The sequence below is a fragment of the Chinchilla lanigera genome, unplaced genomic scaffold, assembly GCF_000276665.1.
Source record: "Chinchilla lanigera isolate Chin_1 unplaced genomic scaffold, ChiLan1.0 scaffold00002, whole genome shotgun sequence".
NCBI classification, from domain to species: domain Eukaryota; kingdom Metazoa; phylum Chordata; class Mammalia; order Rodentia; family Chinchillidae; genus Chinchilla; species Chinchilla lanigera.
Window position 1 is genome coordinate 48,347,449 of NW_004955403.1, and position 26,160 is coordinate 48,373,608.

Consider the following 26,160-nt stretch of genomic DNA (forward strand, 5'->3'; position numbering starts at 1 on the left):
ACAAAATCCCACTTGCAAGGATTCCGAATAAAGAGCAATAGTGCCTTACCCAAATAAATTACTTTGGTTTACCAGCTATTTCGGTGGAGGTTGTCCAGTCCACACGACAGCGTAGAGAAAGGAATACACATCAATGTGTAATGGCTCATAGAGGGAAATCTCAAAATAAAATGCCTCAAAATTACTACAATGATGGTTTCATAATCTTGCTGAACGACAGATGCAAAAACCTTTTCTTCCTTAATATAAAATCTCAGCAGGAAGGATTCCAGGTTAACTCCGGCTGACGAGTAATTAGGTTGTAAAAGGTCCTTTCAGAGAATTAATCTTCGGATAAGGTGCTTCAAACTAAAATAACCACTTTTCTTCAGAGCAGTGAACTTTTAAATTGTAAATATAGTACTGTTTCCTTAGGAATTTTATAAATGTTAGGGCTTTTCACATACTAAAGATGACTTAAATTGACTTTGGGGCAGATTTACAGTATAAACAAAAGATTCATAAAACGAACTGGAGAAAATATTGTCTTGATTTATAATGGAAATCTTTCTATTTTTTTTTTATTTTAAAGAATAAAAGAAGGATAACATAATAATAGGGGGGACTTAGCAAATTACAGACAAAATGGTAGGAAATTATCAATGGTTATCATTTTACATATTATTGTCTACAAAATAGTTTCTCAGGAAAACAAATAGACAAATAATAGTGAGTTACAGACAAAAGAGGTAGGAGATTATCAAGAGTTGTTGTACTATACTTTGGTATCTTCAAAGTGGCTTCTAAAGAAAATAAATAGAGCTATACATGAGTGACCTACTGAAAAATCATTAACTCTTCTCAATGGTTGTTGTAGGAAACACATAATAATAAACATACATCCATTTATGAAATAGGATAGGAACATTACAAACTTTACACAGTTATGGATAGATTAGTAGGAAAATATCAATGGCTGCTGTAATACGTGGTGGTATCTTCAAAGTGGTTTCTCAGGAAGACAGAGATATGCAAGAGGGACCTAATAAGGAGTTACAGCCTAAGGGTTGTCAAAAATAGCATATTACCTCCTCACCAGTGACTCCTTTCACTGAGGTATGATGGCTGGAAGGAAGGCCAGGATATAATGGAAATCTTCATAAGCAAAATGACTTTGTTGGGCATGGTGGGACACACCTATAATGCCAGCTGCTTGGGAGACTGGGGGCCAATTGCAAGTTAAGAGGTGAGCCTGGACAGCCTAGTGAGACCCTGTCTCAAATTTTTAAAAGGGCTGGGGAGGTAGCTCCGTGGTAGAGCACTTGCCTAGCACGTGTGAGGCCCTGGGCTCACTCTCGAATGTGGGGGTGGGGTGGACCCACTCTCAAATGTGAGGGTGTGGGGGTGGGAGAAAACTGTACATTTCTGACTAAGATTTCCTTGAAACCAACTTAGACTGGAAACCCTTCCCTAACCTTCCCCCCAAAACTATATATACAGAGGACATGCTTTCTAACTAGGGCTAATGCAAGTTTTATTATTTTGCTACTTTACTCATCCTTAGAATTTTTTCTCATACAGCTGTCAGGCAAAGAAATGTTTATGAGATGCATTACTTATGCAGCATAATAAAGCTAACTAGTAATGTTTGTCAGCTAAAGATCAAAACAAATTATTGGAAGGTAGTCTGAATGAATCATATTTTCTTGTTATCACGGTGATTTTGAAAAGAAGATCATAGATGAATCTTGTTTGAAGAACTGAGCTTCCTTTAGCGGTACCCTTAAAGAAACTAGTCCATAAGAAATGTTATGCTGTGTTTCATTTTTCACCCAGCCCCCTGGGGCTGGTCGTCAACCCACACTGAAGAGATGTCAGGAAAATAGAGAGTGCTGATTTTCAAAATCAAGAGAAGAAACACTTTTTCAACATTTCATATCATTTATTAATGCAGTATACCTTAGATCCAAAACCCGCAGTTTCTAAGTACACCGTTTTTAGATCTTTCAGATCCTTCTGCAGTTTTAGCTTTGTCTACAGAGGTACCCTTCAGTCAATGAACAACACATTCTATAATTATTGAAAATATAGTACAGAGTGAAATGATTTAAATATAATTTAGGCACATATTGATTATGAAAATAGATATCTCTCAATACAATACTTCTCTGTCTTGGTAAAAATAATAAAGCAAAGAAAATAATTCATTTCTAAAGTTGCTTTCCTTCACCTGTAAAGGTCCAATCCCCTCCCACTGTGCATAAGCGCCCTTTACTGTTAAGGAAAGCTTTGCATATGTAGATATAGAAGAATAAGCTACGGAAACACTGAAGATATGTCATTCTCCCCAAGGAGACAAAAGTGGTTTTCAATGAATCGTTGTCTCAAGTTGATGACTACAGGATTCAGAACCCATTTGGACACAGCTTATATCCCTGCTCTTGGGATAGACGAAAGGACACTAGGATATTGGTAGAGAAGGAAGGGCCCTATCTCTGCTGCTACAGAGAGATAATGACTCAAGGAAGTTGGGCTACAATTCGACAAAAACAAACAAAAAAGACAAGTAAAACAACCACAGGTGCTAACTGGTATTACGTCTCAGACCAGCTAAATTTATTAATATTTTGTGGTTATAATCATGCTGTCAACTTAAAATTCCACATCTCCCACTGTAGGGTTTGAGCTGCAATTATGTCACCTTTTAAATGGTGACTCTGCCATGCTTACTCGTATTATGTGGCTTTAATTGCAGTGGATTTGGATTTAATATCTATTTCAAAGCTGGCCAAGTTTAAGTCACTTGGTGTTTGAATTCAATGAATATTAATGATGCACTTTAGGTTTTTGGTTTTGAAGTATCTTCCTGTGCTTGTGCTGACTGTATGCGTGAAAACTAGACTAGTAGTGTAGACAGAAAAAACTGCCCGGTCCGGTGTTGAGTGGAACTTGCCTAGAATGAAATTCTGGTGAATGTTCCTTTAATATTTGTAGCTACGATGTACAAGGATATCTTTCTTTCCACTCTGTCTCAATCAGTAAGAGAGGGATATTTCTTAAATTTAGCTACTGTTTTGTTCTAAAAAGTAAACATATAAAAATGAACCTGAATAGAAAGCCTTAGGGAAACTGACCTCACCATATTTATATAGAGCAACAGATATTTAAAGAGGGGAGGCATCACTAAAGCTACCTATGAACCTGAACAATCTTTTCAAAGTTTCATAAAGTTTAAATATCCGTACTGCATCTAGGTATTTCAATAAATATAATTGCATATTTTGTGCTTTTCATAAATTAAAATTCTCAATTGCATCTTAAACCAAGATGGTATTTCCACATCATGCCTATTTAAAAGCAAATAGAATAGACACTATTCCGGGTCACAAAATCAGGCAAATCCCCTTACCCCATTCAAAAGGCAGCAATATAATCTACTTTTCCTACATCTATTAAATGAGTGCTTTTCTGTGAAACTTTCTGTGGGAAAATTTCAACTTTTTTCCCAATGCACCGCTGAGAACAAGCGTAATCCTCTAAATATTTTAAAAGTTCTCTTACAGTGTTTTATCTTCTAGACAACTGAGTGGGTGGAGAAACACGACGATAAGGAGAACGTTCTTCATCCTGGATATCTTCCTCCCCAAAACTCTCATCTGACACTCTGTGACATATGTAGTGGCGTCAGCATCTCTTCAAATATGGCCCCCTTTACGTTGGAACCTCTCAGGTTGGCTTCCTGGAGGTCACAGCCAGACAGATCACAGTTCTGTAAGACAAAGCAAGATCCATGGAGATTTAGGCCCTCAGATGTTTCCGTGTAAAATGCGTTCTGGGCTAATGGACAATGCTCTTATATCATAAATCAGTTTTCAACACTTCTGTCTGCATGTTAAAGTCAGATTTCCTTCTACCACAAATGTATAAACAAAAGTTAAAGGGAAGCGGGTCCCTTTGACAATTTAGCAATGAAATCCATGATGGATTCTAATGTAATAACTATTATCATTATAATTCAAAAGGCAGGAGATGGAGAAAGGCAATTTTTTAAAAATCTGAGATTTTACGTAGTAATTTTGTATGAGACTTTCTATTCCACCCCTAACATGTTTATAGCAGGGGACTGCCTTTTATTTTTGAGCCCCAAATTTACGTGTACAATTCAATGAGTTTTGGTAGAAGCCAAAACTCACTGGGAGCTGTGAGTTTCTTTCACGATCACAGAGGAAAAGATGAAAGCGAGATTCTCGCTGAGTCCCTGGGGCTGGCGGGGCCGACGGTTTGAGACCGGTGACTACATGCAACCTTTTAAGAGACCAAATGTCAGCAGCTGGCCCTCAACCGTCAGCTGGGCCAGGCCACAATCTGCTGGAAGCAGGAAGGCTTTCGTTGCTTTAACTACAATGACTACATGGTAATTAAAACCAAGGAAAAATCTATGTTCTCAGGTAACACTGACAAACGATATATAATTTTGCTTAAAATAGGATTACACTGTTGGCCTCAGACCTGTTTTTCTTGTCTTTAGGTTTATTTTTTTTTATTTTTTATTTTTTTGGTTTTTCTCCGGTACGGGGAACCGAACTCACGACCTTGCGCTTGCCAGGCAGGCGCTTTTGCCACTGAGCTAAATCCCCAGCCCCTTGTCTTTAGGTTTAAAAGCATCTGCTACTGTGTTCTCCTGAGCACTATCAGATCAAGGCAAAAACATTTCTGAAAATACCAACAACCTAAATTTTCACACACTGTCTTCTCTAATTCTATTGGTGCCAGATTTTTTTTTTTTTTTTTTTTTTTTTTTTGCGGTACTGGGGATTGAACTCATGACCTTGTGCTTGCCAAGCAGGTGCTTATGCCACTGAGCTATGTCCCCAGCGCCAAAGTTCAGCTTTTTTTTTTGTTGTTTGTTTGTTTTCCTGGTACCGGGACTTGAACTCATGACCTCACACCTGCCAGGCAGGTGCTGTGCCGCTGAGCTAAATCCCCAGCCCTGTGCCAGATTTTTTTACATACAGCTATATCATTCAACATGACAGCCACCACCCACATGTGGATATTTAAATGAATTAGAAGTCAATGTTAAAATTTAATTTTTCAGCTGTACTAGACACACCTGGAGTGCTCACTAGCTCTGTGCAGCCAGTTAGGTACCGTACTGAGCAGCAGATAGAGAACGTGTCCTTCGCTGCAGAAGTTGAACTGGACAGCACTGAGCTAGCAACAGTTGGGACAGCTGTGAAATCGGCTAGCTAAACATGCAAATCAAGAAGACATACAGAACACAATTCTCAGGAAAAAGATGACTGCACAAAATTAAAACCTCAAAGTGAGATTCAAAAAGAGTATGATGCTAATTTAAAACGGGCTTTTCAATGCGACTGCAAAGCTGTATACCATTCTTAAGTATGTATTCTTAAGTAATGCAAGAAATAATCTAGCCCACTGTGTTGTCTGAAATTAAAATGTATGAAAAACACAATCAATTAGATTAATAAAGCCTCTTGCTGAGAAAACCCACCAAAAAGCAGAGAAATTAAATCAACCCAGACTGAACGTGAAGAGTCTTCACATCCAGAACTGGCATCTGGGACTCAGATGATGGCTCCTGCTCTGGAACTGGTACTTCCTGGAAGGAGCAACTGAGAGGGAAATACCTCTCCACCTGTGCTGGCGTGTTACCCGGAAGTTTCAGCAGCCAACTACTCTGCTTATGACTTCCATGAATTTTGCATGAGCTTCTACAGGAACTAAAATTCTCTCAGCAGTGAACTCACCTCTAAATCAGTTCCGGCCAGAGTTGCTCCTCTGAGGTTACAGTTCTTCAACTTTGCGTTTTTTAAGGTAGCAACTCTCAGGTTAATTCCTGTCATCTGGCTTCCTTCCATATCCACACCTTTCAGGTTAGCACCTATGGTGAACATATATCGAGAGGAGATTAACTTAAAAATATCTCTAATTGTCAGCTGTCAACAAAACTGCAAGATAACTTAATGGAGGTAAGTGAAGACGGCCTGGAAATGAACTCTTGGAAATGAACCTAAGATTTCAGGCAACTTACGTCTGTAAAGAGTTCAGTGTTAGCAATCTGTTTACTTATGGTATAAGTTAATAGTTTCATTGATTTTTTTTTGTATGTTTGTTTTTTTGAGATAGGGTCTTGCTTTGCAGTCTAGGCTGGCCATGAACACTCTACGTAGCCCAGGCTGCTTTGGCCTCCTGAGTGCTGGGATTATAGGCAACGGCCACCAGGCCTGGCTTCATGAATACTTCTGAGGAAGAAATAAATTTTGTCCTATGATAATTAGCACTTTTACAATATGTCACCACAGGTTTACGACAAGGGGATAAATACAGTATCTCCTAAGTATACAAGTGAACAAAGTGCCCAATTCACAAACACAACAAAGCAATAATGAATTATTAAAACTAAAAATGATAAAAAATGTACTTTGTATAAGCTGTAATTTTCTTTCGGTCAGTGTAAGGATATTTTATTATATTAGAAAGTTAAGATGTTGGTGTTTATTTCTCTAACTAAAGTCTCATTAAATATTTAAGGCTTTATTTCCTCTGAATCCTCAGTTTTGATTAGTGTATGACTGAGACCATGGAAACATTTACCCACTTAGAAACTCTCCAAATATATTTTAGCTTTAACAATTATTCTATTGGCCTTTTTCCTTATGGTTGGTATCCATCTATCACAGGATAGATATATAAGAGGAGGATCTCACCTTCTAAATTGGCTTTAAGCCCAGAAGGATCCTCAAAGTTACAGAGCTTCAGGGATGCACCTTCTGCATTAGAACAGAGCATCTTGACTCCCTGGAGGTTTGCGCACTGCAAAGAAAATCGTCTTGGTTTTAAGGTTCATAATTTTGTTCTAACTTGTGTAAAGAGGAAAAACAAACTATAAAAAGGAGGAAAAGGCTTAATTCAATGCATTTTGTAATCAGTTATTTTCTATTTACAACAGAGGCTCTTCTAATGGAACCCACACAGAATTGAGAACATGTTAAAGAAATAATTCTTTTAGAGCTGTTTCAAAAGAAACAAAATGCTAAATTAATAACAGCACACTCGCTTCACATAAAATATAAGCGTTTAGGACAGACGAAGAAGCTGGGGGAGTAGAACTATGACACCCTATTTCTATTTTCATAAACAGCCCCCGGCACGACACTATGACAGCTGAAACGTATGAGCAAGGAAGGCATGCACTGGAGATGTCCTTCTCCTCCGTATCACTACAGAAATCAACAAACGAAATCTGTGATGTTCCAAGAGGCTACTACCACTTTCCCTTCACAGGCCGGGACACTAATGCCAGCAACTGAAGGTGTCACTTAGCCACAAGCCACTAACAAATTGCTCGTTTGGTGTTTCTGTACCAACCACTGCGACGCAACACTGGAAACACTGAGCACCCAGGTCCCCACGCACACAAACAGCAGAGAGTAAAAAGTTAGAATAATAGAGGCGACTTCAGCTGATACCCTACCCTAAAAGAATGTAATACCGTTGGGCCTGTAACTCAGAATCACTCGTTACCCTGAAAAACTTTCCTATCATCAGAGTGGAAGCTGAATGAGAAATTGTTTTAAAAATTGTAAGGCACAATGTGAACGACAGTTGTAGTTATCTGAAACCGTAAGGCTGATACCCTGTGGGTATACGCTACCCACACCCATCAGAAAAATACTTGTTTTATAGATACAATTTCCTTCAGCCTCAGTCAGTTCCACTGAAGGAGATGACATAGAGACCATTTCGATCACAGGTAACTGACAAACTCTAGCTTAGTCCTACCTGGGCCTGGGCCTAGGCCTGGGCCTAACATAAGGTAGCTCTGACTACACAGGCAGGATGGGAAGGCCCTGGAAGGGCCAATGTAACTACAGACGACTAGATTTCATGTACTTGAAAAAGAACAAGACAGAAAGTTGACACATACAAGTAAATGTCTCTGGTTCTCTATAATGCCCTGAAGTAAAACGCACAATAAATATCATCAAAAGTTTGCTAGGTTGTACCATGCCAGGATGTTTGCCAGGATGTAACGTACCATGGAATCTCATAAAGAAGCAAATATACCAGAAACTGTGGTGAGATTGTCTATGGTGAGATTGTCTATCTTCAACCACATAAAGCGTTTCATCTTGATTCATCAATTGATAGAGGCCACCGATGTTAAGACTGTACAGCTCAGCTAATGAAGTTCACATTACAAGTTACGAGAACTCAGCTTTATCAAGAGAGGCAGTATGTTCTGATGAAAGCAGTTGTCTTTTACTGTTGTTTTAAAAGTATAATACTGGTGTTATATTTTGGGTTCTTTGGGCGGGCAGCACTGGAAATCAAATCCAGGGCCTTGAGCATGCTAAGCAAGCACTCTACCACTGAGTTACATTGCCCAGTATTATGTTTTAAAATGGCCCTAAAATCATTAGAGATAAAAATATAGATATGTAGGTAGATAAAATAATGAGCTATTTTAAAATAATCTGTGGCAAGGCATAGACAAAACAAAACAGGTTATGTGCTGAGAGCTGGTGAAGCTGAGTGACAGTGGTACAAGGAGATTTACTTTGTCTTTTGTAAATTCCTTTTTTTTTTTTTTGGTACCAGGAATCGAACTCAGGACCTTGTGCTTGCCAGGAAGGCGCTTGTGCCGCTGAGCTATATCCCCGGCCCATCTTTTGTAAATTCTCAGCATTGTTAATATGAAAATTCTTTTACAAAAGAAAAAAAAAAGGCAAGGAAAACTTTAGATTCTAGTTCCAACGCTCGTAAAAACCAACCTTTTGGCCTTTGGCAAGTCTCTTAAATGTCTCAGTCTACAGAACGGCCAGGTCACACTAAATAGTCATTTCAGTTCTTACCACTTGACAAGCTCTCAGCCTTCTGTGAGTCTTGGGTGGGAAACTATGACAGAGAGGGAACAGCTCAGTCACCTCAGCAGGAACAGAGCGCTGCCAGAAAGGACAGTGTGACACAGAAAGGGCTGCTGGGCAACGGTAGCCAGAGACCACCCTGCTCTATAGCAGAAGGAAGACCGATGGGACCGTCTCCCAGGCCATGAGGGAAAGAAGCCAAGCTACAAACTGGCCGAGCAGTTCAGCAAGAGTGGTGGGGGCTGTAAGAATGGCCTGTGAGGCAGTCTCATGGGCATCATCATATTGTGGACCCTGTGGGGCATGGCTGTGAGGCAGTGGCCGTCATTGAATGCCAAGGACATTGGGAAGTTAGTTTTGACTCTCACAGCTTAGACTATCCGGGCTAAGACTCTGCAACAGGAGCCGTTTTCATCATGAATAACTCCCGTTACACCAGCTGATAAAGTAATTTTCTATTATCTATTTTGGCCTTCACATCAGCTACATAATGTGGATAGAGTAAGTATTATGAGTCCAAAATTACAGAGAAGAAAATTACGGCTCAGGTTCACAGTTCATAAAACTATAATTAAATAGAACTGCAAACCAGTTATGCCAAATGACCTTATCTGTCTTATACCTCTTTTTGCCCTTGGCAGAAAAAAAACAACAAGTTGTCTTTCAACATTTCACTTGAGATAAGTCCTTCAGATTTTTCTTTGTGCTGTGAGTCCTCTGCCTGTTTTGCTGCTGACTTGACTTTTTTTTATTAGATCTGATACAAAGCTCCGTGGAAAATAGTCTGTAACTAAAAAACAAACCCAAAATTATAACATTTCAATAAATAACTATCAATAGCAAAATGCTATACTAGGGGTAGTTAATTCCAAAGATGGTAGGAAAGAACTTAAAATTGTTATTGGTTCTACATATATTATCTAACCCCAAACTCATATAGATAATTGTTACATAAATACATATATCCACATATATACATGTCTGTAAGTTTATACATACATATATGAACACATATCCATATCCATATCTAGAGAGAGAGAGAAAAAGAGACACTGGGTGTGGTGGCGCATGCCTGTAATCCCAGCACTTGGGAGGCTGAGGCAGGAGGATCTTTGCAAGTTTGAGGCCAGCCTGGGCTACAAAGTGAGCTCAAGGCCAGACTGAACTGCACAGGAAGACCCTGTCTCAAAAAGACCAAAAAAAAAAAAAAAAAAAAGAGAGAGAAGAAGAGCACTGCTCTGATGCTAACATCCAGACTGATGCACACTATGGTTATTTCAAAGTATCTGACAAATAATTCTAGGGCAGTCACATTTTCCCCTTCCAAAAATGGGGTTAAGTAGATTGCAAAGGTCTTTTTCAGCTTTATACTTTTTTTTAGTATGTAGGAAAATACCAGTTCTAATAAATTTAGTATACTATATTGAGATCAAGAATCAATCTCAAGATTTCATGTATTAGTTGCTGAACTCTTTGGGACTATGGATATCAAAGTTGTAAACCCAGTTCATTCTACTTTTAGGGCCTTCAGTTTTATCATTAACATAGTAAATTATCCGCTTGCAAGTAAAAGCTCCTCTAAGAGACAGATATAATGCTTGAGACTGCTTAATAACCTAAAATTTTAATTTTTCTCATAACCAAAAGTGATTCTTACATCAAGCACTGATCCAGAAAGATCAGCTCGTTCAAGATTCGCACAGCAGAGATTTGCATGCGCAAGGTTGCACCGGCTTAAATTGGCCATTTTGAAGTTAATGTATCGAAGGTCCAAACGAGAAAGATCAGCACCACTGAAGTTTAAACCCTGAAATTAGAAAGCACAAACTATCGTAATGTTTAAACCATCTGTTTGCATTAAATTTAATTACTATAACTAACCACCTTGCTTTTTTAGAAGCAATTGGCAGTTCAGTGACTTGGAGTTTATTATAAAACATAAGCAAATGGAACTTACATACATGAAGTGCTTGTTTTTAATGGGTTCCACTTAAAAACAACTTTATACATACATTAGGACACTGACTATACTGTATTTATGTGCAGACATTTCTAAAGAGGAAACCCTATTAATAACATACCCACTGGTGTTAGTTCAGTTAAAGCTGATTATGATTAAAAGATTTTAATTCAAGAATTCAGGACTGTTTATTAAGAAAAAGTGCATATCAAAGCTACAATGAATGCTATAATACACAAAAGTATCTGCCACTGAAATTGTGCAAATATTAACTGTCTTAGAATTGCTGCATTTCCCAAAACTATTTAAAAACTGCTACATAAACTGTAATTAGACAATAAAAAGGGCTATCACCTCTCTTTCTGCTATCCATTTTATAATTAAGTCAGTGCTATGGCCCATAATTAAATTATCTTGCATGAAAACAAAACCAGAGCAAAACCAAAAAATATTGTAAATAAACTAAACCCTAGGAAGACGAAAGCCTTTACTCACAGATTTGCTGAAGGAAGTCAGTCATGTAAAAGTCTGCATTGATTACCTGGCAACGCAATTCGGACTTAGTTGGAGTTGCTAGCAGAAATCGAACAAATTCCTTTCGGGATATTGGTGAATGGTCCTCTGGTGGTTGGGAATTCTTGAAAAAGATATTAAAAAATTAGTGGGTCATTTTGGGAGAAATTTTCAGTAAACATAATGCCAGTCAAGATAAAAGAGCCTCACCTTTATTGCCACTTCTAGATGTTCAATCAGTGAGTCAATTCCAAAAAATCTGGCTTCTTCTAGCACACCTATCAGAACAAAAAGGATGTGATTTCAGAGGCAATTCTTTTTTCTTGTGTTGGGTACTGAAGGGTCCGAGCACGTTGGCAAGTGCTCTACTACTGAGTTACAGCCTTAACAAACAACTGATTTGATATTTACAGAATTCTCTGTGTTGAATGCTCACAGTAGAATTGAAATTCAACAAGTAGGCCACTATCAAGAGCAGACAAACAACGAATGCTTAGAAGGTATACACAGAATACTGAAAAATATTTTTAAAACAAAGGCTTTCTGTAAGATAGAAAAAATTTACAACAAAAGCTTTCCATCTTTCAAAAGCATTTCTTATAATTGAATAGGTCACAAGAAAGAAAGCTGAACACTACCTATTCCTAAGACAAAAGATTCAGTGATTTCACTGTGAATCCAATAAAAATGATTAGTGCACTTAATCTTAACATTTCATTTACTTTTTTAATGGAGCAAATCTGATTGGATTCGTCATAAATATCGTTTACTTACTGAATCAGAAAATGATAAAAATGAATAAAAGTTGAAGTCCGTTTCACAACAAGTCAGAAGTATAATTCAGAACTTTTCTTATAGGAAGATCAGTTTTTGAAGGAAGATTTTGAAATGATAAAAGGGATTTCACCTATCACTTGGTGACCTGGTATGCTTATTGTCTCTCATCATCAGACTGTGTGGGAAGAAATCTAGAATCCACTGTCTTTTAGATGAAGCCTCCATCATTTAGTTGAATAGCACCTTATTTTTCTCATTGATGAGACAAAATACCTGACATCCAAAGTTAAAGGAGAACAGGCTTATTTAGCTAACAGTTTATAGAGGCTTCAGTCCATAATTGCTTAGCTCCAAGGCAGGGTGGCATGGCGGACAGGTATCACAGAGGAGAACAGTCCATGGCGGGCAGAAAGCAGTAAAACAAGAAAGGACCACAGCTCCTTCTATACTTTATTTCTTATCCAGGCTCTTTAGGGTGGGTAGCACTCGCACCTTAATTCTAGTGCCTTTGGGCCTAGCATCTCACCATGAATTAATCCCAGCATGACACGCTCTAGATCCACCCACCTCTCAAAAAGCCCTACTTATGACTGCATGAAGGTTGGGGGGCGATTTCTAGACACAAACCTTAACAAATGGTTAAAAAAAACCCAAAACAACGAAACCAAACAAAAAAACTACTAAGGAATTAGGAATTACAAATGAAGTATGAGACATAGTTCCTTCTTCAAATAGTTCTAAACTAATAAAAAACTGCAAGGAGTCATTTGGGAAGAAGATAATGATCCATTCTTTGAAAACCAAATTCCATGTCCACGATCCAACTATAACACAAAGATGACCGACGGCCAGCACACTGCTCAGGGACACTCTCTCCTGTCCATGCCGGAGTGGCTCCTTCCAGGGACTCCTCTAGCGAGACAGCCACTTTATGGGCTCTGCTCTGGGTATAAACTTACCACAAAGAGGTTCTAATGGGCCTTGCTCTCCGTTTGCCAAGATCTGGGGAAATCAGAACTTCTTGGGTAATGTAGTTTAGTGTTTTTCTAATTCTAGGTGTAGAATTAACCTTAACAACTTCCAGAAAAGCTTTATAAATTAAAACATATATATGGGTCACTGAGAAGATGAAGTTTTAGTGTATTTTCTATTAGTAGTAGCAGGACCTGGATTTGAGACCCAACTCTGCTGGTTACTACCTTTTTGGTCTAGGTTATTTATTTACTTTGAGATAGGGTCCCAGTATACAGTTCAGGCTAGCCTCGAACTCTCAGTGATTTTCCTGCCTCAGCCTCCCAAGTGCTGGGATTACAGTTGTGCACCATCACGTGTAGGCTATTTTAAAGCATTAAGCTGCTGGGCGCAACCTGCAGGAAACATGAAGAGTTTGCATGGAGAATGTATAACTTTTTTAAAGTCTCTTGTGATAACCATTTAAATTTGAAACTAATAAAAAGAAAGAAATTATGAAGATCAGAGCAGAAATTAGTGAAATAGAGACTTACACACACACTCACACACACACTACAAAGGACCAATGAATCAGAGCTGGCTCTTGGAAAGGATGAAAATGTGTCTGGGATGGGGGGAGACAGGAGCAGGGGATCAATTTCATCAGTTTCTGCTCTGATCTATAATTTCTTCCCTTCTAATGTACACAAAGACTACGGGCCTGAAAGAGTATCTGATATCTGTTTCTATCCCTATATATACTCATACATGTGTGAAAACTTACAGTTTAAATAAAGAGTGGAAAAGATATACTTTTGCTCTGTGAAAATATACATTACATATAAAAACAAAATTAAAAAATCCTAAACTTACAAAAATGCGAGAAATCATTGAAAACTCACCCAATAAGTTAATGCCATCATTTACAATGAGCTGTCCATGACGCAAGTAGTTCAAAATGGGTTCAAAGTACTCAGGACTCCGATCAATTAAGAAAGCTCCTCTATGATCTTGCTTATTTCCCCAAACACCTGTGTGACCATCACAATGAAGAAAGCCCCCCCAAAAAACCATAATAGTTAGAATTTATGGAAGAAAAATTGCATAACATACCAGCAAGTTTTCACTAATGCAAAAATTGTTCATACCACTAGAGTATATTCAGGAGCTATAGAGTCTACACAGATATAAATAGATTGTGAAAACAATACATTATACTCACCTTTGTCCTTGAACATGTGGGCCAGCATACTGTCAGGTTCTTTATTCACTAAAGTGCTCCTAAGAATTCAGGGAAAAAAATTGATTTCTCCATGTGTCTTTATAAACAAACACATTTAAGTCAAGAGTATACTTGCTTTCAGCTGTTCTTTCAAAAAGATGCATGCTATAACCTGGTAGGAGTAATGCTGGGAAACAAAAATGTGCAATAAGTTGCTATTTATCGAAATCTCTCCTAATCTGGTACTTCCTTTGATTTAAATACCATTTTATTTTTATTTAAATACTAATCTATTCTTCTAGCCAGGTACTATATCACAGTATTGTTCATGATCTAAATAAACTATTTCTCTGATTCCCTTTAGTAAGTAGTTGTAATCTCTATGAAAGTCAATCCTGTTAATTTTTACTTGCATTTCATGTATATTATTGATACCAAAAGGCATACTTCTAAAAGCTGGATTCATGCTTTTTATGCCTTCTCTGAGGTCACCTGGCAATTATGTTCTACTTTTTCTCTAAAAAAACTTATTAAGAAATGTTTTCACATCATAGTGTATATTTAAGCAGCCATTTGATTGCCTTGTAAGGATCAGCAAATTAAAGGAAAGAACAAATGGTATATATAGGGCCTTTCATGCTTTCTTGCACGCGCACACATACACCTACCGTGTAGTTGTAAAGTACCGCCCTCCAACATTTAATGTTAGCCAGTCTGTGTGGGATCCTAACAATCCTTCCAGTGGTTTAGAATCTGTCTGAGGATCTAGACATGGTAAGTAGAAAATAAAAATATTAAAATTGGAGATTTAGGGAAGATGTTGTGATTTCTGCAACTAAATCAATCATAAAGCATATGAGTTACCAGACTGCAAAACTCCAACCCACAGGCAAAAGGTACTCACAAGGATACCTATAGCAAGAGGAGCAACACCACATCCCCAACACTGATGAAGGAAAAAGCAGAGAAATGCAACAGGGTATGTGATGAACCTAAGAATTCCAAAGCTGTCCAGAGGTGCTGCTTTCGTGGCCGGACAAACCTGAGAACAGCCGGCTGAAAGGAGGAGGAGCATGTCCATCCCCAAAGTGGGTGACACCAGGAGCTTGCAGTGATATCTCAAAGGGCCAGAAGTTATCTCTCAAAACTAACCAGCCGAAGCTTTTTTCTCAGGGCAAAGCTCCACAGGATGACAAGATACTGGGGAAAAGATTCCAAATAGAACAAAACAAAGATAGCAGAGAAAACAGGAGTCCCGAAGAAGGTAAGATGGTCTAACAGACCAGAATTATATCAGAAAATGATCCTGTAGTTCTGACACTTTACAAAACAACAGAGAAGGGAATTCTAGGGTCACGAAATTAGAAAAACCTTTCGTAAGTTACCCCTCCATTTTCAAATTAAATAAAACAATTTCAGGTGAAAATGAGTAACAGGAAATGACTGAGATCAAATCCTTATAAAAATATTAAATAGACAGGAAAGAATAGGAATCATATTACTACAGACAATAAAAATATGCCAGAAAGAAATGTCCACAAAGTAAATAAAAAATTATAATCTAATGTTCCAAAACACGCTAAAAGTAGTAAATAACCATAAAGTATAACAGAAACCAGAATTATAAAATTCAGAAATGAGGAAGTCAAGAGAGAATTAGAAAAATTTTTAAAATGAAGATTAAACCAGGACAAAGATACTAACACAATGTTATAAGGGAAATATGAGGTGAAAAAAAGCTTTATAAATAAAAAAGAGATAAAAAAGATTTATAAAAGTAGGTTTCAAATACAAAAAACAAATGTAGAATATTTAACTTATGATAGGAATCCTGACAGAAAATCAATGCAAGACTAAGTAGGTAATTTAAAGTTATAGGACATATTTCTGAAATTAAAAAAAAGAAGTATTTATAGCTGTATTAAAAAGGACCTACCACATACCTGAGGAAACCAACCCAGAACACCAAGAAATATTCTACTAAAATATTGTGCATTAAAAAAAGAAAAATCCTTTAAAAGATCTAAGAGAAATAATCACATAAGTGAGATCAGACTTTTGATAAAACTACTAGAGAACAAGTTTCAAACAGACAACCACTGGAGAAACTGACATAAGGATTGGAGGTATGCATTATATACACTTGAAAAAGTGAAATTAAATGAGGGCTTTCAAGGAGAGAGTATAGGTATACATGGCTACACATTCTGGCAATGTAGAAATAAAATTACTGTTAACAGGCAGTGAAAGGAGCCAGGTACGGTGGCAATACTTGCAATCCCAGCACTCTGGGAGGCTGAGGCAGAAGGATTGCAGTTTAGGCAACTAAGACCCTGCTTCAAGAAAGAAAGAAAGAAAGAAAGAAAGAAAGAAAGAAAGAAAGAAAGAAAGAAAGAAAGAAAAAAGCAAAAGGAAAAGAGCTGGAAGTCTAGTGTAAAAGCCCTTAATTCTATCCACAGTACTACAAGAAAAGGAAAAACAGTAGAAAGGATGACAATATGCAAAACATGTTTACCTGCTTTTAGTAAACACATTGGTATTAAAAGCACTGGGATTGTTATTCTCATAAACTTATGTGGTTTTTGTGTGAGATGAAGTAAATAATGAAACATAATCCTACCACTGGTTATACTGCTAAAAAACAGAATTATTGCTACTGAAGAAAGGATACAAGATACAAGAGAAATGTTCAATAAAGTCCTGAACTGTAACTGTCTATAATTCGGAACATAAACCAGAGTATTATAAACCCACAATATTTTATCTATTTATACCTTAACTCATATATGATATAAACTGTATAGACCATATTATGTAACATATTATATGTAAATTTTATCTCTAGCTACCTATATACTTCCCACTCTGGCCATCAAAAGGCAATTACGAACCCAGCGGCCAAAAGCTGCCCTAGTGCTCAGATCGTATCTTGAAATCATCATTAACTCATGAAAAAAATGTTGACTCAGGTCTGTGACAAGAAAGGTAAGATGAACCTGGATAACGCAGAAGGTAGGAAACTCTAGAAGACAGATGGAGTTCTGTTGGAAAGACCTGAAGAGTTCCACTAGCTATGTAACACCATCTGAGCATTAGTGAACGTAGACAAAAGAAACATACCAAATATGTCTGAATCTAAGAGCTTGTGGCAATACACAAAATAAATTCTAATGACTTTTGTTTTCTTTTTGGTGCTGCGGAACTCAGGCACGTGAACCAGGCTGCCATCTTATCCTGTCTTCACTGTTTAGTAAGTCACTATTTGTATGCAATGAACTAAGCAGCCACTGTCCGTCAAACACTCTTAGCCTGACGGATAAGACAACCGGTAGTCTTTGCTCATGGTTTTAAGTACAGACAGAAGCACATGCACTTACTCGTAAGTTGGCAACACCCTGCGCAAAGATGCTCGAACTATCGCTACAAATGTGTAGGCACACACTGAGGTGTGACTGTAAGGTACCAGAAACATAAACTGCTCATTAAAGAATACTTGCTTATTTAAGCTTCAGGCCTGTCTTTTGAGACATTCCGAACTGTATACACTTTCTTCCAAATCTAAAGGCAGGATGCAGGTATTTCCATGTCACATGTGCCAAGACATTTTTTGATTAATTTGCTTTGCTCAGCAGTGAAGCACTGAGATTTTTTTAATGTTAAGCGTTATAACTCTATTTAAAGCATTTACCAGTGTACCTGTTTTTGCTTTGGTGAACAAAGTTGGTTTTTAAGAGAGACACTTACCAATAAATGGCTCTCCTTCACACACAAACAAAACATCATCATCCCTGGAGAAATCAAAATTCAAAAAAGCCACCATCAAAACCTAGAAATCATATCGATTATCTGCTGACTATAAGAACTATTCCTTAGAATTATGCACAAAATAGTTTTTGCTATCAATCTATGTACAAAGAAACTCAAATTCCAGTGCTCTGTTTAACCCCGACTTAATGTTTCTGGATTTAAATGCAAATAGCCTGTACACAAAAAGATATACAGGTCTTGTGCACAAAAGTGTTTTTGAAATGGAAAGAAAAAAACCCATACTACGCAAGTTACCTGAGCTTGGTTTCTTTATTGTTTTCTTTTCCTACTTTTAGAGACAGGATCTTGCTGTGCAGTCCAGGCAGGCCTTCAACTCGCTATGCAGCCAAGGCTGACCTCAAGCCTGTATCCATCCTCCTGCCTCAGCCTCCCTCGTGCTGCATTACAGGTATGCACCACCATGCCCAGCTTGGCTTATGAACTGATGAATGCACTATTTTGCTTAAAATATGTTTAAAACCATAGCCGACTTCTTTTTTAAAACTTTAATTCTTCACCCATAGACAAATTATTAGAGGTCTTTCCTAAGTCATTAGCTGCTTGTATGCTTTGGAAATGCAAATAAATTCTCATATTAAATCCAGGAAAAACAAAATTTGTACTAAGTCTGCTATACATATTCACTATGTTTCCATTAAACACACAAAGTAAATGACTGCCTATAATGTACGGCTCCCCATAATCAGTGAATAGCCTCCTCCCCAGCACACCCCAGCCCATGATTAGCTTAAGTGGATGATCAGAGACTACTGTGAACAAGAAACCAGTAAACAGGTCCATCATGTATAGCTCTAAAGCCTTCAGTTATGTCCTCCTATGTTGTTTCCTATAGGATACCACAGGAATATACTGAGTTTTTCTTAAAAGCAGAATTTGTGTTAGGAAATTAGTTTGATATAGATTATTCAATATTAATTATTCATAGAAACTGAAAGATAAATTGTAAGACAGAAATTGAAAAACTAAAATTCTCCTAGTTGGATTTTTTTTTTGTCTTTTTGAGACAGGGGCTCGCTATGCAGTTCAGGCCAGCCTTGAGCTCACTTTGTAGCCCAGGCTGGCCTTGAACTCGCAATGATCCTCCTCCTGCCTCAGCCTCCTGAGTGTTGGGATTGTATACAGGCGTGTGCCACCATGCCCGACTTGGATTTAAAATGCAGTTTGCTTTTCCTGCTTGCACATAGGGTAAAAGTTTGTTTTCGTTAATAAAAATCAACTACTAAACTCTATGAAGCAGGTAAGTCACTGAAGTTCTTAGATGCTTAGTTTCCTGTTGTTATACTGAAGGCAGGAGAAGGATTAAGTCTGATAGCAGCACATTCTACTGAAAGATTATTTTGACCTGGATTTTAACGGGGATTAAATTTTATATACAGCTGTAATTTAGGGCATCATTATCTTCACACTATCAATTAAAAAAACTCATGCTCTGCCAGTCAAATGAGATAACTCAGGCAAGGCAACTACAACGTAACTGCATAGTCAGCACTTAATTTTGTGTTCTCTTTGCCATTTTGCTGTTGTTAAACTGCTTTGTGCTCCAAAATTCTCTGACTCTTTGAGAAAGGAGTGAGGTGAATTCATTTTAAAGAGATAATCTTCCTAGGATATTTAAAAAAAACAACCATAAACCCAAAAAATGTACTGCTCTGGTAGATCTCTGGGGGTTTCTCTCAGGATTTTATTGTATTTAACAAGTTTTCCAAACTAAGGTCTCTGTGACATTTGTAAAATTCAAAACATTCTTAGGAAATGAATTTAATAATGAGCAGGCACATAGAAAAGAGATCAATTAGATTTTTAACATTAAAAACTGTATGTCTTATTAGATTATATGTGGAAAGACTATTGATATATGAAACATAGTAAGGGTTTCTATCCAATCAATATACCTCAAGTCCAAATCATATAAATTCAAAAGAGCTGATTATAACTAATCACTTGCCAAAACCCTATCTTCTTAACAGCGGTGAAACCACTGCCTAAGGGAAACACCCAAGAAGCCCAGGGCACAGTTGACAGCTTAGAAAAAGGTGAAGGTTACCTGATCAAAGCAATATCATCAATCAGTCCACCTTTCCCATTATATACACTGGTAGCTTTTATACCGAGTTTACTGCTGGCCACAGAAAGCAAGTCAGATAAAGTTCCATATACAGCAACCACCTGTAAACACACCAGATTAATTTGAACAACTTATACAATACATTTCAACATCTATAAAGTATAAACCATCATATGATAAACAGGACTGAAAGGTCAGATTATGAAAGCAGAAATTTCAAGGGTTCTTAACTGTGTCCCTTTTTCTTTTATGACTCATATGTTTACTTCATATTGAAGAAATCCAAAACTAAAAAAGAAATTGCTGCTGACCAAAACCAAATTACAATCTTGAAATGTGGGTGTTCTAGTTGCAAAATAAGATAGACCTGTGCTTGAATCTGGATTCTGACATTTTCCAGCTATCAACTTGGGACAACTCTTCTTACCTGTGCTGTTTTAATTAGTAATAAAGAAAACAGTACAACTTACTTTAGGGGGTTAATTGGAGGACAAAATGAATTAATGGCTAAAAGCTTAGAATAGTGCTTACTGGTATACACAGGCTGATTATCCTTTATCCAAAATGCTGGGGATCAGAAGTTAACTCAGTTTCAGATTTTGGAATATTTGCATAGCCTTAGGGCTGAGCATCCCTACTCTGAAAGTCTGAAGTCCAAAATGGTCCAAAATTCAAATTCCAGATCAGGGTGTTCAACTTTATTTTTGTATCCTTCCTGAGCCAGCGAGGCCAAGCACTTATAAAATGATCATGGCTAGAAAAGTTATTTGCTCTGAGTGTGTCAAAACTCCCCAGTGTGCACCTGTAGTTTCCATGTCACTGTGATTATCTACTTTAATAACCAGGCACTAAGAATGCAAGCATTTTATGGAGTAAATCAAGAAGCTCATATATTTTGAATTTTATAGTCCTTTCTAAAGTTCAAATTCCATGACAAATGAAAGCAATCTACAAGTTGGGAAAATAAGTGATATGTATACCAGGCCTAATAGGTTTGGCTACTTTTAATTTACCTTTTAACATCATTTTTAAAGTGTAACTTATGCTATTTAAGTCTAAAATTTAAAACCTGCACAGATATTTAAAACATTTTTTTCTTATATACTCACATTACATAAAACAATATTTATTGAATTTATGTACACTGATTTACTCAAATAAAGCACCAATCACAATTCAGAACTAGAATGTAGAACCCATTTTACTCTACTTATGCTCTCAGTTGAATACAATTGAAAAGTTTAAATGATTTTGTTTCTAAAAAAGGTGACATAACTGATTCTAAGGCCAAGAAGGAAAATATTAAAAATGGAAAATTTGGACAATACCAAGTGCTGGAGAAGATGTGGACCAATGGGAAGGTTTATGCATTACTGCTGTGAGTATAAATGACCACAATGATTTTGATAACCAATTTGGTATTATTTTGTAACATGAAACATTTACATACCCTAATTCCTAATAATTACAATTACGTATCTACACACAAGTACATGTATCTATACATAGGTATATGCACATACATATATATAACACATATGACACATACAATTGTAACTACATATATACCTTATAATTGTATATATACAACTATACAGCATCCGCTAAAACAAAGTATACTGTCAAGAAAATAAAAACATATACAAATATTTTAATACTAAATTTATTGAGACATCATCCTGCTGGGGATATAGCTCAGTGGCACAGAGCCTGCCTGAGACATCACAAGATTAATACAAGTTACCTTTGGCCTCTTCAATTACAAGAGGTGCTCAAAGTAGTGGCTATTGGCTTCTAGAAATTTATTCGTATGGCAAACTGAGGAAGTGAGAATACATTTTTTGGCAGACTCTGTGTATGTATTACATATACTGCACATAATCATCACTATACACACACATCCTGTACAGCAATAGTTCCCAAAGGTGTGGTCTGGGTAATACCTGCAATGACAACCATCTGGAATTGAAGAGATGCTACACCTAATCCCAGCCAGATTTTGTGGAGATGAAGGCCAACAGTGTGTTTTCTCACGTCTTCCTAGTGATTCTGACGCATGAACTACTGCCCTAGAAAATGCTCGCCCACATGCACCAAGGTACACATACAGGAATATTCAGGGCAGCACTGTTAATGGTGAGATACAAAGACAAACAACCAAATAAATGTTCACTGGCAGGAGAACAGAAATTGTGATAGGGCTTTTATATAATAATGGATTTTAATGGGGTAGTAAAAGTGAATAAACTATTGCTATGTGGAGCATTATAGATGGATCTGTTACAATATTTCCTTTCTAATCTTTATGTATTTTAATATTCTTTCAACACCAGTGCAGAACGAAGATCTGTTTCCTAGTCCACAATGTCTGCAGTGTTTGGCATGGTGGCTCACACAGAAGGTGCTAGGGTTAGGTGAATAAACACTGTATATATAAGGAGAAGGTCTATGATTTGATTCCTGGTACCTCCCTCCCCAAAAGTCTGTGATTTGCACAGTTCATTACTGAGTATTTTGAAGTAAAAAAATTAAATGGCATTGTGTGCAAGACGTACAGGAACTTTGTTTGCACTGACATCAGATTGCTCAGAAGCCACGTACTACATTTAGATGTCAGACTCCATTTCTACTTCCTAAATGCCAACTGTTACAGGGTATTAAAAGAGAAAATAGGAATTATGAGGCATATGGAGAAGGGATGAAAAAGCACAAGCATAACTGACTCTTTTCCAGTGCTTTAACAACAAAAGCCGTGTAATAAGTATCCCCGTTTCTTAGAATGATGGTCCTCAAACATTTTGACTATGAACCCATTGGTCAAACATTTTTGGGTGTATGCTCAAGCCTTTGTATATTAATTTATAAACTATGTACTATTGTCAGAAAGAACCATTTTCCCAAATGATACAAGTATTTGTATTTACTTAGACTACGAATTGGCCAGTAAGAATCCCTGAAATACTCAGCATCAAGTTTACTGAGATGCTGCTACATAGAAAACTGACTTTAAACATTAAAAATTTAAAAAGAAAGACAAGAACTCTGAGGTCATTTGCCTTCACACGCTGGAAAATAAATTTAAATGTCTTGCTAATTAGGATGACCTCATCCTATCACTGGCTAATATTTCAAGGAACACTGTACAGTAAGAGAAAGGTTGACTGTTAACAGCGGTTACTAAATAGAACTTCACTCTTTAAAACTTGGCACTTTTTGGCTGTACGACCCAAAAAGATTCTTTTATTTTTAAAATCTCATGGTTTGGGCTAAAAGCAGCAGCTCTGCCATTTTATCACTGATTATTTGTGCTTACATGATTAACACTGTCTTCAACCTGTGTCTTTGAAGGAATCTTCCAAAGTCACATGGCATTTTAGTCCAGGCTAGTTATGATTAGATGATAGAAATCCTAGCATCCTCTAAGTTTTATATCACATCTCATGCCTAAGTAAAAACAAGAAGGTGCTAGCTATCAACCTTTCTCATAGTATTCCACAAGTGGGTTTTCCCAGATTAAAAAGCCCATATCTTTAAATCAAATAATATAAACAATAGGTATGTTTCCTCTTAAACTCCAACCCAGGAAATAAAATAGAAACTAGATAAATAAAGAGATAATGTGACACAGATATGCCAACTAGTAGACGGGAAATCAAACTATTTCAGAGTAGCACTTCATATCCTGCATGGTCATGAGTATGTGTGTCAGTATCACATCAATTTTGATTACATGTAATCACTATACATGCACATATATATAATATACACACACTTATACACATATACACATGTATACATTCACAAGAGGCGGTTATGGATTATTTTGCTCTTTTGTTAAGAGTTATTATATTTTTTGATCAGCTGAAGTGCAAAGAAACACTGACAACTCGTATCTCCTGTTTGGATTTTATTTTATTTTTATTTTTATTATTTTTGTCTTTTGAGAGAGGGTCTCACTATGTAGTTCAGGCTGGCCTTGAGCTCACTTTGCAGCCCAGGCTAGACTCAAACTCGCAATGATCCTCCTGCCTCAGCCTTCCGAGTGCTGGGATCACAGGCGTGAGCCACCATGCCCAGCTAGATTTTATGATCTTTGTAACATAAACATAACTATTTGAGATGCATTTTTCCTCATCTTCTAAGACTCTCTAGCAAAATACTTTTAAAATAAATCAAGTTTCAATCTACAAACCTATCCTACTGAAAACTAGGCTGGCTTTTTATTTATTTTTAAAATTTTTATTAGTGCATGTTTGCAGTACAGGAAGTCCACAATCATCCTGGGGAGTAGGTGCATGGACAGGATACAGCTTGTTTCTTTTTAATCTCCTCCCCTTCGTACCCACCCCTTCCTCCCTCCTCCTCTACACCCCTTTCCCGTTTTCATTCTTGTTGGTATTATTAATCTTAGCTCATGTTTATGACATACCACTGTACTGTTTACATCCACTGAGGTTATTAGGTTCCTGTACATGGCATATCTTTATTCTACTTACTTCCCCTTCCTTCCATCTCCCCTCACCCTCCATCTGTATCCCACCAACACACATGTTTAATGAAAATGTGCTATCTGTACAAATGGAATACTACTTGGCTATAAAGAAGGACAAACTGGAGACATCTGTAGGAAAAGGAATGCACCTGGAAAATATAATGATGAGTAAAATAAATCACACAAGCTTAAATACCATATAGCATTTCTCATGAGTAAGGCAAAGTACAAAGAACGTGGGTAAACGATGGGTAGAAGGAAATAATGATTATCTCTTGCAAATGGGAAGAGGTCTAGCATAGCTTTCTAAAAAGACATTAAAAATAGTATGAAAAGACGAACTCAGCCCATCTTTGACAACAATAAAATTTAGTGGATTTAGAGATAGCTAAATCAAATTTAGTAGATTTAGTGATCTGGAACACAGCCAAGTATTTATGCTAGGTCTGAACATTCTGTCTTTCCTGGAGTGACATAGCTGAGATGTTAGATAAGAAGGTCAACCAGGAGTCTGCTTTGGAGGGCATACCACATTCTTAACTTCGGACATACTAAATCTTTCTTCCAGCAGCATAAATTTTAGGTTATGAGTAAGAACTAACTACAAAACAGACTTAGAAAAAGCTAAGCATCAGAAAAACGTAAACTTTGTGAAGCCTACTGAATTTGTGCCAAAATTGTTTCTACGTGAGCATTAAATGTCTGAGACCAGAACACAAAATTATAGTCAACAAACCTCACCGCAGTTCAGATTTTTCTGGGCATGTTTACTCCAAACTGCATGGTACTCGGAAAGGCACTCAGTATGCATGCTCTTGGCAGTTTTGCTACTTAAAAATGTAAGTTTCCAGATCGTGCAGGAATCAGAAAGTAAGCTGGCAAGGTACACAGTGAGGCCAATTTAACTTTTACCTCAGACTGCGAAGGCTGAGCTACTTCTGCGTGTCATTTAGTCGCACAGTAAATGCCTTCGACAGTCAAAATTTTCCAAAGAAGCTGAGCAACTTTCATGGGTGGGGCAAGAGGCAGAGGAGGAACGGGAGTCCTTGTGGCTGGCTCCAGCGCAGGGCGAGGACGCAGCACCACACCCTCAACCCGGGCCTAGCACAGCCAGGTCACTGTCAAATCAATCAGCTGGGCCGGGTGTCAGCGTCCTCTACGGAACCAGAACAAGGCGGAATGATACAAAAGTTTTGCACGGCGGCGGGGCTTGGGGACGGGGCACCCCGCAGAGAGGGAGCAGAGCCCCCGAGAGAGAGCAGAGCCCCCTTCGGGCCCGCCGCCGACCTGCGATCTGCGGCCGCGGGACGGTGGCTCCTTCTCTCTCCCCGGCCGATCGCGCTAGCACCTGGCCTCGGGCAGCACCGGCGCCCTCCCGGGCTGACCATTACTCAGCACCGCCGGGGACACAGGCGCCCTCCCCGGCCAGGCGGCAGGCGGCGGGAGGCGCACCCCGGCGCCCCGGACACGCACCCCGCT

The 26,160-nt window shown here is 37.8% G+C and overlaps 1 protein-coding gene across 2 annotated transcripts in view; it reads right to left on the reverse strand.

Moving 5' to 3' along the window:
- Positions 1 to 1,900: 1,900 nt before the first annotated feature.
- Kctd9 (potassium channel tetramerization domain containing 9) overlaps positions 1,901 to 26,160 on the reverse strand; it is a 24,555-nt gene continuing 295 nt past the window's right edge. The window contains exons 2-12 of one of the 2 annotated variants that reach the window (XM_005373718.2): positions 20,169 to 20,290; positions 18,041 to 18,084; positions 14,965 to 15,061; positions 14,297 to 14,355; positions 13,977 to 14,105; positions 11,557 to 11,624; positions 11,375 to 11,470; positions 10,531 to 10,680; positions 6,714 to 6,819; positions 5,754 to 5,887; positions 1,901 to 3,748 (exon numbers count right to left, since the gene is read on the reverse strand). In XM_005373718.2, the coding sequence (XP_005373775.1) occupies positions 3,632 to 3,748; positions 5,754 to 5,887; positions 6,714 to 6,819; positions 10,531 to 10,680; positions 11,375 to 11,470; positions 11,557 to 11,624; positions 13,977 to 14,105; positions 14,297 to 14,355; positions 14,965 to 15,061; positions 18,041 to 18,084; positions 20,169 to 20,290 (1,122 nt within the window). In that variant the 3' untranslated portion in view covers positions 1,901 to 3,631. Of the gene's footprint in view, positions 3,749 to 5,753; positions 5,888 to 6,713; positions 6,820 to 10,530; positions 10,681 to 11,374; positions 11,471 to 11,556; positions 11,625 to 13,976; positions 14,106 to 14,296; positions 14,484 to 14,964; positions 15,062 to 18,040; positions 18,085 to 20,168; positions 20,291 to 26,160 lie in introns of those variants that run through there. The other variant, XM_013514111.1, reaches the window with a different exon arrangement.